The following is a 16,378-nucleotide window of genomic DNA, read 5'->3' as shown; positions in this document are numbered from 1 at the left end:
GAAGTAGGTTTTAACAAAGTCTCCTAACTGTTGGTGGTATTAAGCAATTGACAAGATCTTCACTTCTGCTCACCTGCAAGACTTCTGAGTGTGTTTCAATTTCATCTTCTTCCTCTTTGTTTACACCTGAAACAGCAAATGCCTCAAACTGGCTGAAGTCTGCAAAATTTGGCTGTTCTGGTATTTGCTGAGGTGAGGTACTGGTATGAGCTATTAGGCCTTCAGCATCTACTGGGCGATGCACATGAGGACCTGCACCCTGCAATAAAACAACAAAACTATTTAGTGACATTGTTCCTAACATAATTATCTGATGCAAAGAATCTTGCCAAACAACAGTTTGTGACAGAACGTTAAAGATTATTTGCCTTTTTAGAGAAATATTTAAGAGAAAAGGAAGTTCAATCAGATGTGCTATTATCCAGAGAACAAGACCAAAGACAAATGCACTGTAGGACTAGCTAGACTCATTGGACAGTAGATGTTTCTGTTGTAACAGTCCAGCTTGGCTCCGTTAGGCTTGATACAGATTTTTAGTCTAGTTCCACAGGGAAACATGCTTATGTGATCACACTGTATGGAGTATGTCTGTCATTGTACCCTCTTTCCTTGCAGATTATTTCTGAATCCATTGACTGACTTCAACTGCTGGTAACTCAGATTCTTAACAACTAGCTGCTGCTGAAAAACAACTGAAAAGCAATTTTATCTGTCCCATCTCAGATCTGCACAGCAGTTGAAGAATTCAGCTGGTTGAGACAAAGAAAAAACTTTTTCAGTATTTGTTTTTTACCAAATCAGCTAAATGAACTGACTCAGACCAGGCCTGCAAAGATGACCAAGTCTATAACAAAGGAAGAAGTGGGATCACTCCTTTTCGGAGCAGGCATGTTATGTAAAATGATACCCTGTTCCAGACAGAAGGAAGACAAACACTTATTTTGCAAAACTTTGAAAGAATGCTCTCACAGTCTGTGTTATGGCCTATTAGCTATACAGGGACAGACAAAGAAATGTGAAAGTATAACTTTCCTCTCTTTCCTACAACTCAGAGCTCCAGAGCCATTCACTCCTCCCTCCTCAATCTCTACTTTAATCCCTTCCCATGGTTCCACCAGAAGCAATTATTTACTCAGGAAAGGTTAACATTTGGCTATAGTCTAGGTTTTGCCATCATTCACATCCTGGTGGTTTCAAAAAATACCAAGCAATGCTACTCATTTTAGAGATAAGTCAAAATTCAGAGTTAGATAAAAATGATGCACCGAGTTAGAGTATGATTTTTTGAAAGTGACAACATCACCTGTGAAGGCTGTGGTCTTGGAGGCACTGCAGGGGGATAGGCAACAACTCCAGCCTGTTGCTGTCCTGTAAAAAAGGCATCGTGTTTGGCCGAGATTGTTACTCTTCACATTACAGTGCTATCTAATTTTGACTCGTCAACATAAAGAAGTCCTGCATTTTGCCTACATATCAACCTGTCACATTGAGGAACATAATTGTAATGTCATCTCCTTTCAAATTTCTAAACACACCAAACAAGGAATCAGAACATGGATCTTGTCCTTTGTTCCAGCTCAAAGTACAGACATGGTCATACTTTTCTGATCTTAGTCCTTTTTTTCTTTTACCCTCATTATACAGTCTTAACATTTTCTCACACTTCATGATTCTGAATTGCATAATACTGACAAGCCAGAAGTACAATAAAAACCTTTAAGCAGCAAAGCATCAGAAGTGACCTTTAGTAATTTCCTCTGAAGTGAAATACTTAACACCCATCTAATACATCTGATAATGAAAGAACTCCTCTTGAAAATTTACTGGCAGATGCAATTCATTGCATGTGGGTGCACTACCAAAATGTTATTTCCTGACTTTGCTTCCCACATTCACCCAAACAACTACAATGCCAACATTGAAAATTTACTTCCTAAATTATCTGTTTAAGCAAAGTGGAGTACAAATTTTAATACAGGAAGAGTGACAACATTTTCAGCTTTTTCATTCAGAAGCAGGGTTTTAAAAAACACACTCTAAATCTTTCTTCAGAGGAAAAAAAAAAATTGTTTGCTTCAGGAATATATGTACTGAAAACTAATATACATTAGGAACACAGTATATCTACCTGGGGTAACTGAAAAGGATCTGTTCATATCCAAAGATGATGATCGAGAATGAGAAGGATGAGGCCTTGGAGGGGGTGGTGGCGGCGCAGTGTTATCTGGAGATGTTCCTGAATGTGATCTGCAAAACATATAAGCTTCTGTAGAGATTTTAGGCAGCTACAACAGAACTAAAATTCAAAAGCTCTTCAAAGTATGCAATTAAAAAAATAAAGTCTGACAGATGGAAAAGAGCCTGATTGCCATTGATTTTGAAGATTTCAAAATCAGTTCAAAATCTGGTATTCTTTGATTTCACAATTGTTTTTATATTTCTATTTACTTAAATCTCCATTATCCAAATTATTCTTATATTACCACAAGTAATTTACCTTTGGATAACCAATAGCTTGACACACATCCCAAACAATGATAGTTCAGAAACAGAGAATCCTAAATACAGTAATTCTATCCAGATGGTAGTCACTATAATTTGCAAAGCATGTAAGATGTAGTCAAACATCCTGATTAGGTTTTAAATGGTTTAAGTTCAATGTCATTGAAGAAGAATATTAAGTTTCTGTTGGACCTGCCTCCATATATATTGAGCTTAAGAAGTACCTCAGTGTACGAGATAGCTATTTAATTCTCTACCTGAAATTTTTCAAATCTATATGCTTGGTAGCATCTTCAGAAATTTTAACTCAGTCTTAGGTGGGATCACCATCTAGCGGATACCTCTTGTAAGTTCATCGACCACACATGCAGAAAGGATAGAAGGATGAAGTACTGCACTAAGTGCCATTTAAGTGGGATTTACTGCATACAGAATTTTTGTACAAATTCCATTTAAAAACAACTTGTAGAAACTTCCTAACTAGTCCAACCTGAGCAAGACAGAGTTACTGAATCACTGACGTGAATACAGCTACTCTTATTCAACTCATAAATAAGTGATAAAATCTTTTCTATGACTGACTTCTGTAACATTCTTCTATAACTATCATAAGATATAAAACTAGGAGAGGTAAGAAGTACCTAAATTTCACACAAAACCTGACATTCCTGAATGTGTAAGTCCAGACAGAAAACTGAGTTATCACAATAGAAAAATTTGCTTTCTTAATATACTCTCCAGGACAATGCTTCTGTAACACTGTGTAACCCTCCAGCTAATGAAATACAAATATAATTACACCAACACTTAAGGTCATCCCTTTAGCTAGTCTAGTATAAAAGGCACAAGTAGGATTAAAAAAGGGAGAAAGTGGTTTAAGGACACTCCTGAAATATCATTATCTGACATAGCCTTGTCAGTTTTTGCTTTCTGAAAATAGAAAAAGTACTCTGAACTGATGGTAGGGTTAAGGACAATGTAATCTCTATAGCTAAGATTGCAATTGGTAGAAGAGGTATCAGTGGAAGGAAGTAAAAGAGGAAGTGGGAGAAAAATTTCCTGGATGGACACTGCCAGAACTGCCAGCTCTGGACAGAAGCTACCTGTGCCATAAAGTGGAAACTCATCAGAAAGCTTCACACATCCACACAAGTTCAGCAAGAGAAGCCAACCCAAAATCAGAGATGAAAAGAAAATGTTGAAACCATCATGTTAATAGTACAAAAACATACATAGAAGCAGGACAGACAATCAAATTTTCCATTAAGTAACAATGGAGGAAAGAAGTTTTCAAGCTGCTGTCCTGAACGGCAACTGCAAACCTTTCTTTGCTGTTGAAGTCACCATAATTATTTTTGGTTTGAAACTTACTTCTGAAACTGACTGTAAGATGGTTAATGGCATAGCTGGTGTTTAATCCTATTCAGGCACATTTAATGGGAACAATTAGCACCAGCTAGTACAGCACATTCTCTTATGTCAAACAATGCAGTTGTTGGTTATGTGCTTGCATAGTTTCCTCCAATGCCTTAATTTACACTGGGGCTATGACTATCCTTCATTATATAAAAGCCCATTATTAAAAGAGATTGCGTTACTGCTGTGATATTTCTAATTTATGTTTTATTCTTCTTTTATGCTACAAAGTCACAAGGTACTTCTTCATTAATGCCTAATGGATTTGTTTAAAAATACAAAAAATTGTTTTCAAGTAACATCATGATCTCCTATAAGCTTACATTCCCTTGTGTTTAAGGAGAAAGTCTTTATCAGGATTTCAGAATGAACGTGGAGTTTCATTTGACTGGCCAATCCCAAACTTTTTAGACTACATTACTTTTCGAATTTTCACTTGCACATTAACAGGACCAGCATACATTGTTAATGCATTAGAAAACACACTGCCTTCCAGATTCCTGAGTGTTAAAGTTAAGAATCTATTTAGCCATCATTTTACAAGATAGCTGTCAAAAAAACCAGAAGCTCAGAACAGGCTGCTTTAAACACCTTTTATTTATTTTCTTCAACTGCTACTTTACTTACCGTTGCCGTGTTACAGTACTTCCAATTTGCTCTGGATCTGAAGCATAGGAGTCTGAACTGCTGTAACCATCTGCTGGTAAAAGAAAGTAAAAAGTTTCATATGTGTTTTGCAACATTAATATACCCTAACAGATATAGGTAATATATAATTTCAAATATCCCATTTTTATTTTTAAAAAAGGTTTATGTCCTTGTACTGCTTCCCTGTAAGGTATCATCTGGGCAGGATTCAAAATCCTTGAGTTTGAGTAATTGAAGGATCCAATACAAACCAACTCCCCTCACCCAGTACTATAAATTGTTGGTTACTATGGGACGTACTTAAGAATAAACAATGACAATAGTGTTGTATTTAAAATACAAAATGCAAATTTCATAAGCAATAATTTTTAAACACTTGGCATTTTATCACTTCAACAATCTAGCCAACAAGGGACATCCAAGAAAAAAAAAAAAAAAGCAAGGAGTAGGACATGCTTGATTTTAGAAGTCCTGAAGTATTGTCACCAGCCTTAGAAGTCAGAAAAAGGAAAAGATATCTACAGTACACAGATGAACTCAGTAGCTTTGCTACTGCTGTAACTTCTGTACCTTCAAGGCTAGTACTCAGCTCCGTTTTGGACTAAATCTTTTTAAAACCTTTCCGCTTTTGGTTAAGGCAACCTATAAAAATGAAAGATGCTATTACAGCATCACATAAGACAGTTTCCTTAAGGACACCCTTACCCTTAAAAGCTGTGCAAAGCTTGAGGTTTTTTCCCCAGAAATGAGGAGCCTCACTAAAATCACAAGATTTGTGTGGAATGAAAGTAGACAGAAAAATGGATATCAGAGTAATTTATCACAAGGGATGATTCCAGAGCACGTGGTAAAGCACAGTCCAAGGTGGAAAGTCACTGGACCAATGAGACTCACCTGATTAGTTATCAGTAAAGAGGAAAATTCTACTCAAGAACATCAAGATTTTTCTGAATTACCCAGTCTCAAAGGATTACTTTAACCTCCTAGGACACTAAAGTCTTCAAAAGTGTTAAGACACGTCAACCAGGACTCAGAAACAAGAATCCTGCAGAGATGACTTTCCTGTTCAGCGAGGCACATTCTTACCTGTTAACTCCCCCACCCCTTAAAACTGCAGGTACATTAATCTAGTGAACTTGGCTTGAAACCTTTACCATACACAGTTAGCTGAGGAATACCCTATTTCAAGTTCATTTCAGATGAGAAGTTATTCTCTGCAGGTTTACAGGTGTGTCTCTAATGAGGACTACAGAGAATTAAAAGATGGTATCTATATACACATTCTTTAAAAAAAAAAAAAAAAGAAACAGAAATGTCTACCACGAGATGACATTTAAGTTTTCAAGGATCAAGTGAGAAACAAGAATTCATGTAATCACACTTCTAAAAAGAAAAAGTATGCCCTTCTGGACCAAAAAGTTTTACATCATTTCAGTATAAAACTACTGGTTTTACACTGATAATAGAAGAAGTATTTCTAAACCAATTTCAAAAACATTTGGATAGTAAAAAATTGTAATGGCTATATAAGGCAAAGGATGGTCACTTAGCAAATGTAATCTTCGTACTGCACCAATATTGGCTAATCCAAACTCATGAGTTTGAACACAATCTTGAATCTAGTAGGATCCTTTTCAGTATTTCCAGTAATGTAAGCATGATAGGTGAAGTTCCTATTATGAAGGATATAGACTATTGCAACATTATTTTTGTCCTCAAGGGAGGTTTCTACTTTTGAATGTTAGTAATACAAGTTACATCTCCAGCTTTGTAATTCATTATGAAGGAAGATGATTTAGATTATCCTTCCATTCTGACTGCAGTATTCATGATCTTGTTTATATCATTTAGCAGGAGTTTAAAATAACTTATTCACAAAATTTTCCTTAATGACATATTGAAGTAGTACATTGCTTTAAAGTTACAATTTGGGAAAACAGCAGTTATTTTTGCTCCTTTTATTTTTACTGGCATAATAACAGTTTCAACACTGTGGGTATCCAGCAATCCAAAGAATTATTGATGAACTTCTCCAGTTATCTCTTTCTGTTATAGATCCCCTCTCCTTCGTTCCAAATCACACGGCCTGAACAGAAAGACAATTCTGTAGTGCCTATGCCTACTGACTTCTTTCTTATCTCATGCAATGGAAAAGTTTGTCCTTGCTTCCCGGCTTAGGTCCGAGCTGCTACTTACAAATTCATAACTTCCAAGCTGAATTACTGCTGATGTAGAGCATGGAAAACAAAGATAAAATGCTAATTTCTCAACATCACGATGATGCTTATAAATCTCCATTGGTTCTCAGTTCAAACACTATTTTAATATATTGATCCATGAACAGTACATTATGAGAAGTAAAATAATTAACCTGCATCTAAATTTTGATCAATAAAACCCGAAGAATTCTGTACTCTTCTGTACAATGCAGAAAAAAGCATGTGAACCTATGAACAAAATAGTCTAGAAGAAAGGTTCTTTAAGAATGTCCATTTATGAAACAACACTTCCAAAAGAGCAATATATAAAAAAGCTAAATAAACAACAAAACCCACTTAGAAAAGGACTTGCTTAAACTAAGATTGAGACTCCCTATTCTCAAATGAATTCTGGCACAGCTAAACAAAATCAAGCAACTAAAGTAAACACTGAAAACTTACTCCAGCCCAACAGCTCAAGGAAGTGCACTATAGACACCGTCACTGATTTAGCATAGAAAGTGCTCAGATAAGACTATTTAAAGTATGACAGTAAAGAACATTAAGAAATGTAATTACCAAGACAGCAAGTCCACACAAAAAAAATTTGTTAGATTTATAGTGGTTTTTTAAGCATCAGAAATTCCTTTTCTAGAATTAGCTTGTATTAAATGATTTCTTCAGGATTCACCTGAAAGGTGTTAACCATCCAAATTACTTGCAATATTGACAAGAGCCATTTCTTCAGAAAAAGGATGGGCATCCCATGATAACTACAGTTTGATGTACTACAGGATGGCTTTATGTTATGCTGCAATGAGGTTTGTTTTATTTCACTATATCTTTCCTCTGAGGGAAGAGCATTTCTTGGTATAATTACAGTTACAGGCCCTTTATCAAAGGTTAAGCTACACGTGGATAAGGAAAAGGGAGTACAGAAGGGCTCTCAGAACTTAGACCCTGCATATAGTTGTAGTTTCCCCACTAAAAGACCATGTCTGCTCATTTTTTTTTTGCATCAGAAAACTACCTAGTAAAAACAGAACTCTGCTTGAGAAGAAAAAGACACAACAGGCTCACGATGTTGCTCAGAACGAAGAGTGCCATTGAAACAGAGTTCACGAGGAAAGCAAGACATGTTGCAAAAAGGCACTTTCTGAATTACTCCTCTATTACAAACCAACCAAAATACTTCTGTCTTAATAATGCAAAAGACTCAAAGTAATGAGTTCTTCAAACCTTATTTTTACTGAAGAAAAGTTCCCAGCTTAAAGAAAAAAAAGTCTCAGAAATAGACTCTAGAAATTCATTCAGGCCACATATAATCTGGGACCAGTCTCAATATTAGACAAGTGGACTAATCAAATCAAAATAATGCAAAACATTTTGGATGCAGGAGATACTGAAAATCAAAAAGGCTATTAGGAGCAAACAGTTGAAAAGCTGTACCTAAAAAGAAAAATCTAGAAGTCTATCACATTTTCTTAGTAGCTAAATAAGATGAGAATTATCTGAAAATTTTGTGGTCAACAGGCTTTCACTCTTCAGAAAACATGTTGTTACATGGTTCTGAGGAAGTACAATCAAATGCTACTTAGTCAATTCCACTTTCCATACATTTCAATTTCTCATCCTAAGATTAAAAGAGAAAACAGGAAGATGGAAAAGGGCTAACAAAAATTAACTTTTTTGAATGCATATGGCAGGAAAACATCTCCAGTGACTTCAGTAGAACTTTTTTAATTACTACTTCTAATATATACTTTGTATCAGAAATGTCTCTCTTCTTAGGGTAAGTTTATCTCAATTTAGAGCTTCTGCTGTCTAGCAAGTTTTCATTCCCTGAAGAATATATCAGATCTACATTTTGCATAATGTAAAAAATGAGATCAGAAAGTATTTTGATACTTACTAACTGTATTTCCAGCTGTAAATTTTACAGATGAACTCATTTTGTTTTCTTCTGGGAGATCAGGTGGTTTCACAAGTAGTGGGCTAGTAGGGTTAGCATGATCTAGATGGAAAAACAAGTCTAAATAAACAAATATATTCAAACTAGCCTTTACTTCTGATGCCAAAGCTTTACATTAGTTTTCTGCCCTTATCTGAAGTGCTGCACTCAAGACTAAAATTGTATTTTAACACTTTTGGTGTATGAATTATTTTAACTTTGAAGTTTGACATTGTAATAATATTATTTCTGTTTTTCACTGTTAAGAGTCAGGAATCTTTATCTCTTTATAAGGCTAAGGAAATTTTAAAAGAAATGTGTTGTGTATACTTGTTTATTCTCATATGCTGCAGACTATGCAAAAGTTACATGACTTCAGGAAATATGGGCATATTGGGATACATATATAAACTGAGAATCCAGTGTTCCTCAAGGAAAATTATCAAACCACCTTGCTTATTATTGACCAGAGTATTACCAAAAAAAAAAAAAAAAAAAAAAGCCTGCCAATACTCCCAAATGCTCTCAGGTTTCAAAATAATGAACTCAGTATTTCTGACCACAGTAGAACAAGCTTTATCAATGCAGGTTATGTTCTCCACCTTCCTAGTCTTCTTCAGTATTTAATAAGGAAACCCAGACATGCTCCTGGAGGCCCAACTCAAATCTGTATCATGATGATGCTCCTGAACTACTCCAAGCAATGATCTCCTATAGATGGTGAAATCCTCACTGTAGCAAGTGACCAATTCAAACTCTGCACCTATCTGAACAGTACTCTTAATTCTTAACTCAGAGAATCTCATTAATTATGCTGGTTACAACTCCAGATATGTTCATTTAAGGAGAAGAAAAAAGAGTCAGCACTTTTAAGGAAGCAAAGCCAACTCCGATTGTATGAAACTTCCCTCATTAGCAAGAGAAAAATACCCTACCACTTCCAGTTCTTTTAAGCTCCATTTCCTGCATGTGGATTTTGCTTGGAGTCATTCTTATGGGAACTGGGTGCACAATTGCAGTGTCCTGTGGAGGAGATCAGAGTTAAGTGATGTTAACCTAGTTTTAAATTGTTCTATTAAGAGTCTCTGACACAATGCGAAATGTAATTTCTAAACAAAATATCATAAATTTAATTTTTTTTACACAGTTCCAGGGAATTGAATATAGCCATAAAACCAAAGCTCCATAAGCTGAAGTTTCTATAACGATTTATGAGTTGTCACCTACCTTACTACTTTAAAAGGGCACTAGAAATGTTTCTATAGATAACCATGTTGTAAGCGGGACCTGAATTTTACCAGCTTTCCACCATTTTTGGCATACCAGATATCTGTTACTTCAAGTGCATCTTCCAACAAAAAAAAACCCAAACAACAACCCAAAACCAAACCCCACAATTTCAAAACCCCACTCCTTGGCTTTACTTGCAATGCCTCAGAAAGTTATGGCCTCTTTAAATAGTATGAGTAATTCTCTATAAAATAGGTACTTCATAGTAGTTTAAGAAAAACAGTTTCAGGAATCTTTAAATTAGTAAAATCTTCTAATCTTCAGGATAATAAACCCTATGGAATATACCTCTAGTTAGGTGTTGACCTTACACTTAGGCATTTTCTTTGTAGTTCAGACAACGGACTCCATTTTAATGTACTTCATAGACAGCCCTTTCCATTTGGTTTGGAGACTGAGTGTAGACAGCTTAAGAAGTCTCAAGACTTTTATGTTTGTTCGTAAGTAACCTAAAAATATGGCCATAGCTGGCTGAGGGTTTTTTTTACTGTCATCTATATTCAGAATATATGAATGGGTGGGACAATGACAGCACAAAACAAATCTCAGACTATATTCTGTCCCTAGAAATAACAAGAAGTTTCAAAACTACCCTTGTATCAGAAATTTAATCTGTTCTGACTACTCAAGGAGATCAATTTCACCAAGAGTAATACATTTACATTAATATTTTCTAAAACTGTTTAAACTGACTTGCAGTACTCTTGCAAACTTTTAAAACCACTGTCTAGTCACAGCTCAAACACTCTTGTTGCACCAGGCTTTTAGGAATAGTTAGTACTTTAAAATATATTGCTTTTCCTTTTCCCCTGGAATGGGTTTATCATGCAAAGATCACTCTTGCTGTAGCTGCTTTGGTTCTCTGCTGTAATCCAATGAGCAGCTCCTACAAAAGTCATGTCTCCAACAGTTAAATGGATTTTTATATAATGTATTAATTCAGATCATTAATCTAATTTTACACAAAACAACTTAACATGTTACCAACTTTCACTCACAATAGGCAAATTATGTTCCCATACTAGGGGTTGAATGTACTGGTTTACCCTTTCCACTTAATCTTTTACCTTCAAAGCAGCTGCTTTTCCAACAGAACAAGAAGCGAACTGGTCTACGTATTTACTCTTTAGTTAGTTATTAACAACTGCTCAAGAAAGCCGATTCTCTCCTTTGGGAAAGCAGTTGTTGTTCAATAAATCAGTCCTAAGCATCACTGTTGAAACTGCTAAAATAAGAAGTCTGTACACTGCTACTGAAAATTTGCTGTCATTTGTTCTTACTTTCATATGAAAATAAAGATTCTGAAGTATCTATTCCTAAAGCCTGTCACCTTAGCAAGCATCAAAGATGCTCACCATTCTCTAAATTTTTCTCAACCACAAGACTGTAAGAAGATGACTCAAGAATGTGATCTCCCAGTATACTTCTGTATTTCTATTGAATTTCTTTTTATAAACCCATGCATATACACACAGACATATATATGGCTACATACGAGTTTTCCATGTATCATCACTGTTCTACTTTTTAGATTATCAACGCATGGGAAAAAATTTCAAACTTCTGATTTTTGTCATTTACTAATTATGTGTAAAAAAAATAATAACTGTCTTGTGGAAACAAGACAGTGATAGCTCTTTACTGTCAAGCAATTATATGCAGTAAGAAACAACTATAAACTGATTTCCATCATGTTTACTTCATTAAAACATAAAAATACAGTACATTCAACTAAAAAAAAATCTCTCTTAGATGAAAAAGGGATGGTTTTCACTTTCAGTATGACAATTTCACTTGTTTTGAATGTTTACTAAGGGCAATTCTGAGTACAGGGAACAGTGCAGTTTGAATTCTAGCTTCCAGCATCTAGAAATACTATTTCCACACAAGTATCAGTGTTAATTCTGAAAGTCGAGCACTTATGTATGTATATTTGTGTATTATATCTTTTCAGAAGTGATCTGTTTAATATTAAAAGCAGTTCAATGCGTATTATGTACATATACTATATTTTGTTATATAATCAAATGGACACTAACACCGTAATTAATTAAAAAGGGACACTAACAGTTGTAATTAAATCTGTAAGAAAAGCAGGATGAAAGCGGCAGCTAAATACTTAAGTAATTTTAATGCATTTCAGAACTGCTTCAATGTCACATGCTGTGAAGTTTAAAACCAGCAGAACTTGAAACACTGTAGTGAATTTCTGGCTCCCAAACTTGGCAAGAAATTTAACTACATAATCCTTCAGAGCACTCGTCACTGAGTAAAGCATTAGAACAGCACAGGTTTAGCTGAAGAAATACTAAAAGCTGTATTAATACAAGTAACTTGGTGAAAACATTAGGAATATGAAATAATACACCCATGAAAGCCCAGTAGTTTTTTCAGTGAAGTTGGCATTGTCAACTCCTAAGAGTTTGTGCAAATCAAGCTCTGCAACTTGAAAAAACCAAAACAACATTGAAGACAAAATCTAAAACAGGACTGGTTTATCACTGGGAGTGGCCCTTGCATTGACTTCTAAATATTTTTAAAAAAAACGTTTTGTTTAAGTATTTTGTGTAATACAGGTTTTGATAGCAGTGTTGTAATACATCAAAATCAAGGGAAAAAAGCATTCTTTGCACTCAGATATTAAATATGAGCAGTGGTAGAAAATTTATATTCCTCAAATAAGCAAAAAAATTAAGAAGCCTGCCACCATTCCCCAAAAAGCAGTCCACGGAATCATGCATAACAGCTAAATACAATGAATGGAAATTCAGTGTTAATAAAATTAATTTCAAACAAGCAAGCTAAGTGATTGACTTACAGGATCAGCTGGTGCAATGTTAGAATCAAATTGGGTCAGAGTTTGTGAGCTTGAAGAGCGTTCGCTAAATGTCTCCCACTGCTGAACAGACAGAGGAGAGAAGTCAGCATGATGAGAAAGATGGGAGTAAAAGATCACTGAGGAGACTTAGCATAGTAGTTCGGAGGTTGCACTGGATATTTGCACTGGACAGTACTTGACTTGGAAAGCACACTAATACACATTAAGTATTTCTATGTCAGTCTGAGATTGTTGTGCAACCAAGTTTGTTATCTGTCAATATTAATCTTTACATTCACATTTTATAATGAAGATACAGGTACACAGTCAACACGGAAGTACCTTCAGAGCTCACGTTTGCCAATGAAAATCATACAAGTAAAAAAACTGGTTAAGCCATTCAAATACTGTAAAGATAAAATCAGTGACACTTTGTGTGTATTTGTAATTATAAAATCCACAGAAAGGTTCCTCACTTTGTAGCTGCCAAGTTTCAAATGTATTTCGTAAATGCTGATTTTCTTACAAAATCCCAGACAAATGAACAATGAGCAGAGTACTCCAATTAACCAGTTCAGCTTGCCAGTGCAACCCCTGAGAAGTGATTCTATGCTGTAAAAGAGCATTTTTACAAGTCTAAATCACTGACAAGGCAAAGAATTAAATTCAAACATACTGTTGATTGCTAAAAGCAAATAAGTCAATCTCTGAACAATTTTATAAGACATAGGCATGCTGTATCAATAATTGGTTGTCAAAAGTCCTCATGCTTAGTAAGTCAAGCTACAGCCACAACTGGACCAACAAAGTACCAAAAGCACCTTAAATTAGTCTGTGATCCAAAAAACAGAGTACAAATCACAATAGGAATGAAGAATTACAAATACAAAATTTTTAGTGCTCAGAAAATCTCACAAAAATGATGTTAGTATAGTTGTGAAAAAAAATCAATGTTCTTGTCCCATCTCTATAGGCAGATCTATGTAAATTATGCCAGAAGATACAGGACAAACTATATGGTGTTAGTAACCTAATCTCATGTGCTCCTCTACGCCGAACTATATTCGGTGAATGGCCTGTATGTGAACCTAGTTTAAAACAGTTATTTCAGAAATAACTCTTCATGGAAATTCCTAAATAACTGTTTTCAATCAGCTGAAATTAAATTCAGAAAAAGATTAACTAAATTTTTAAGTGCTTTCACGTGTGGTGCTGCTCCTTGTAGAGACAGAGCCTTATCTCATTTCAAACTTTATTTTAAAGCAAGGATTATGGAATACTGTTCATAAGGCTTTTTGGGGGTGGGTTTTTTTTTTTCTGGTTGTTTTGTTGCTGTTTGGGTTTTGTTGCTGGTTTTTTTTTAAACACACAAAACTACCCCCTTCATGGACAGAATCTAACAAAACCTTTTTAGTAAGGATGCAAGGTTTCCCTTCTTAACTGCTCTGTCCCGCTCCCTGTATTAAACAGCTCATCTCTGTGTCACTCCACTCCTTTATGAAGAGGCAGCACTGCAAGTAGTTTGGAGCTATACAAACCTGTTGAGTGAGCCGGTTTCGACTAAGTCAGAAACTTAATGGCCAAGTTCTGCCAGCCTTTCCTGATTTGGCCTCTTGCATTTACACAGCTGCTCATTTTCATGAAACATACATTAATGTTTATTTTAGGACTACCACTACTCTTTTAAACTTGATTTGGATAGTGGCTTCAAAGATACCAGTGAGACTGGCAAACAGACCATTTGATTACAGAAATATTGTTTCTTAATTTTTCAAAACTTCCATAAAGGCATACAGCATCTACGTTACAGTTAAGATCAATGCTAAAACATTATTTCTTAGAGATGGATGCTGAATTTACCTCTTATTCTACTCCTCTGAAGCCAAAATGCAGGACATTTATTACTTGTCCTCAGGCTCCCTAGCCAGGCATAGACAAATGAACACCAACACCTCCTGACTGCTCTGGAGAATATGCTATTGTGCTCCATCCTGAAATACTGCCAGAAGCTAGTTACTGCTAACTCCCTGGTTAATAGAAAGCTACATATATTAAGGATCTACTGGACCGCATCTCAAACTCTGTGCAAGGTTTAAGAGCACTGACAATACAACTGATTTGCTAGGATAAAACTCTTCCTAGCTGAAAGTAAAATACTTGTCTTCCAGACTTGCAAAAATGTCTCACAAATACTTTCAAAAGGTTAATTACTAGAAACTAAAACTCACAGCAACCTGAACCGTTACTAACAGAACACCAAGACATTTCAAACGAGGTGTAACAGTTGTGAACTCAAAAGCAAATCTCCGTATCTGTGTCAAGGCTAATATGACCATATGACACTAGACTGTTTTCAACAAAGATTTAGTAGGCTTTTCAATTTTTTTTAAGCTCTCAGAACTACGTGCTCAGCCTTGACACTTGATGGAAAAGATGTCTGAAGTGAGAAAGAAGTAATCAGTGAAGAGATGAGAATGTGAAGCACGTAGTATCCAGAGTTAGGTGGATTTTTATGGTGCCCTTTATCCTGAAGTTTCAGACTGATGCCTTGGTCCATACTTGCGAACTTACAGTAACTGAGCCTGGCAACAGGAGTCTAAAAATCAACTATGAGCTAGAAAGAACAGTGTAACCAACAGTTTTGAAACTGACGGGGATGAAACTGCATGGAAAGGCAGATGATCCAGAGATGCATAGTCTTCTCAAGCAATTCATTTGTTGATGACAGTTTTAAGAGGTTCAAAGTGGAAACAATTAGACTGGTGCCTGCAGTAATACCAGAAATTTTTTCATGGCATTAAAACCTTGAGGACTTTGACCTGACTCATGCTGAAAAGAAAATGCTGAGGAGCAAGAAGCATGCACAGAAATATAGCTGAAAAATCAGAAATTCCTTTGCGTTAAGACAAAAAACTCTTAACATTTAATAAATGTTCAACTGTTATTTTAGTATTGTTAGTATCTGGTAGTATATTTAGTGTGAGAACTTCTGCAAACCTCTTAAAGTTTTAGTAGATTTTTCAGAAAGAAAATACCACATTATCTATCTGAATGGACAAAGTCAGTTTTGTAAGACAAGATTTTGGCTGATGAGAGTTATCATTAACTTTGTTCCACTAGTGCAATTACCCTATTCAATTGGTTTGAGTCGCATTGGACACTGAAGTAATCTGTTCAATTACAATGCAGCTTACCAAATGATTAGCTTATTAAATCTTTATTGCAAACATGAGGGAATGTATCAATGCAAATTTTGATACAGCTGCAGACATTTGCAGCTTTTTAGCAACCGAATATCTGCTCACCTCCCTCCTGAAACACAGCTTCCTACCAGCAGTCTAAGAGTCACTCTGTCAAATAGAACAACTAAAAACCACTAAATCATTTCCTATATTTTTCATTTGGTAAGGACATCACTGTGAGGCTAGCATTTGCCCTTACGAGAAACAGCAAACTTCACAAAGTCCTTCCTCCTGAGAGAGGAAGAAGATTTCCTGTGCTCCTAACTTTAATCCTAAAAATTTGCTTATTTGCTGTTTCATACTGACTCTCCTT

General features: G+C 35.5%; 1 protein-coding gene across 14 annotated transcripts in view; it reads right to left on the bottom strand.

The window, feature by feature from the left end:
* Positions 1 to 16,378, bottom strand: part of REPS1 (RALBP1 associated Eps domain containing 1) — a 69,431-nt gene that overhangs the window by 7,444 nt on the left and 45,609 nt on the right. For 5 of the 14 annotated variants that reach the window (XM_069787186.1, XM_069787183.1, XM_069787173.1 and 2 more), the window contains exons 10-16: positions 12,824 to 12,904; positions 9,651 to 9,738; positions 8,677 to 8,778; positions 4,546 to 4,618; positions 2,129 to 2,247; positions 1,304 to 1,368; positions 74 to 259 (exon numbers count right to left, since the gene is read on the bottom strand). In XM_069787186.1, coding sequence (XP_069643287.1) covers positions 74 to 259; positions 1,304 to 1,368; positions 2,129 to 2,247; positions 4,546 to 4,618; positions 8,677 to 8,778; positions 9,651 to 9,738; positions 12,824 to 12,904 — 714 coding nt within the window. The remainder of the gene's footprint in view (positions 1 to 73; positions 260 to 1,303; positions 1,369 to 2,128; positions 2,248 to 4,545; positions 4,619 to 8,676; positions 8,779 to 9,650; positions 9,739 to 12,823; positions 12,905 to 16,378) is intronic. The other 9 variants (XM_069787188.1, XM_069787181.1, XM_069787185.1 and 6 more) reach the window with 4 other exon arrangements.

Source organism: Haliaeetus albicilla, chromosome 7 (assembly GCF_947461875.1).
Source record: "Haliaeetus albicilla chromosome 7, bHalAlb1.1, whole genome shotgun sequence".
Classification (NCBI taxonomy): Eukaryota; Metazoa; Chordata; class Aves; order Accipitriformes; family Accipitridae; genus Haliaeetus; species Haliaeetus albicilla.
This window is presented reverse-complemented; position numbering and strand designations above follow the sequence as displayed.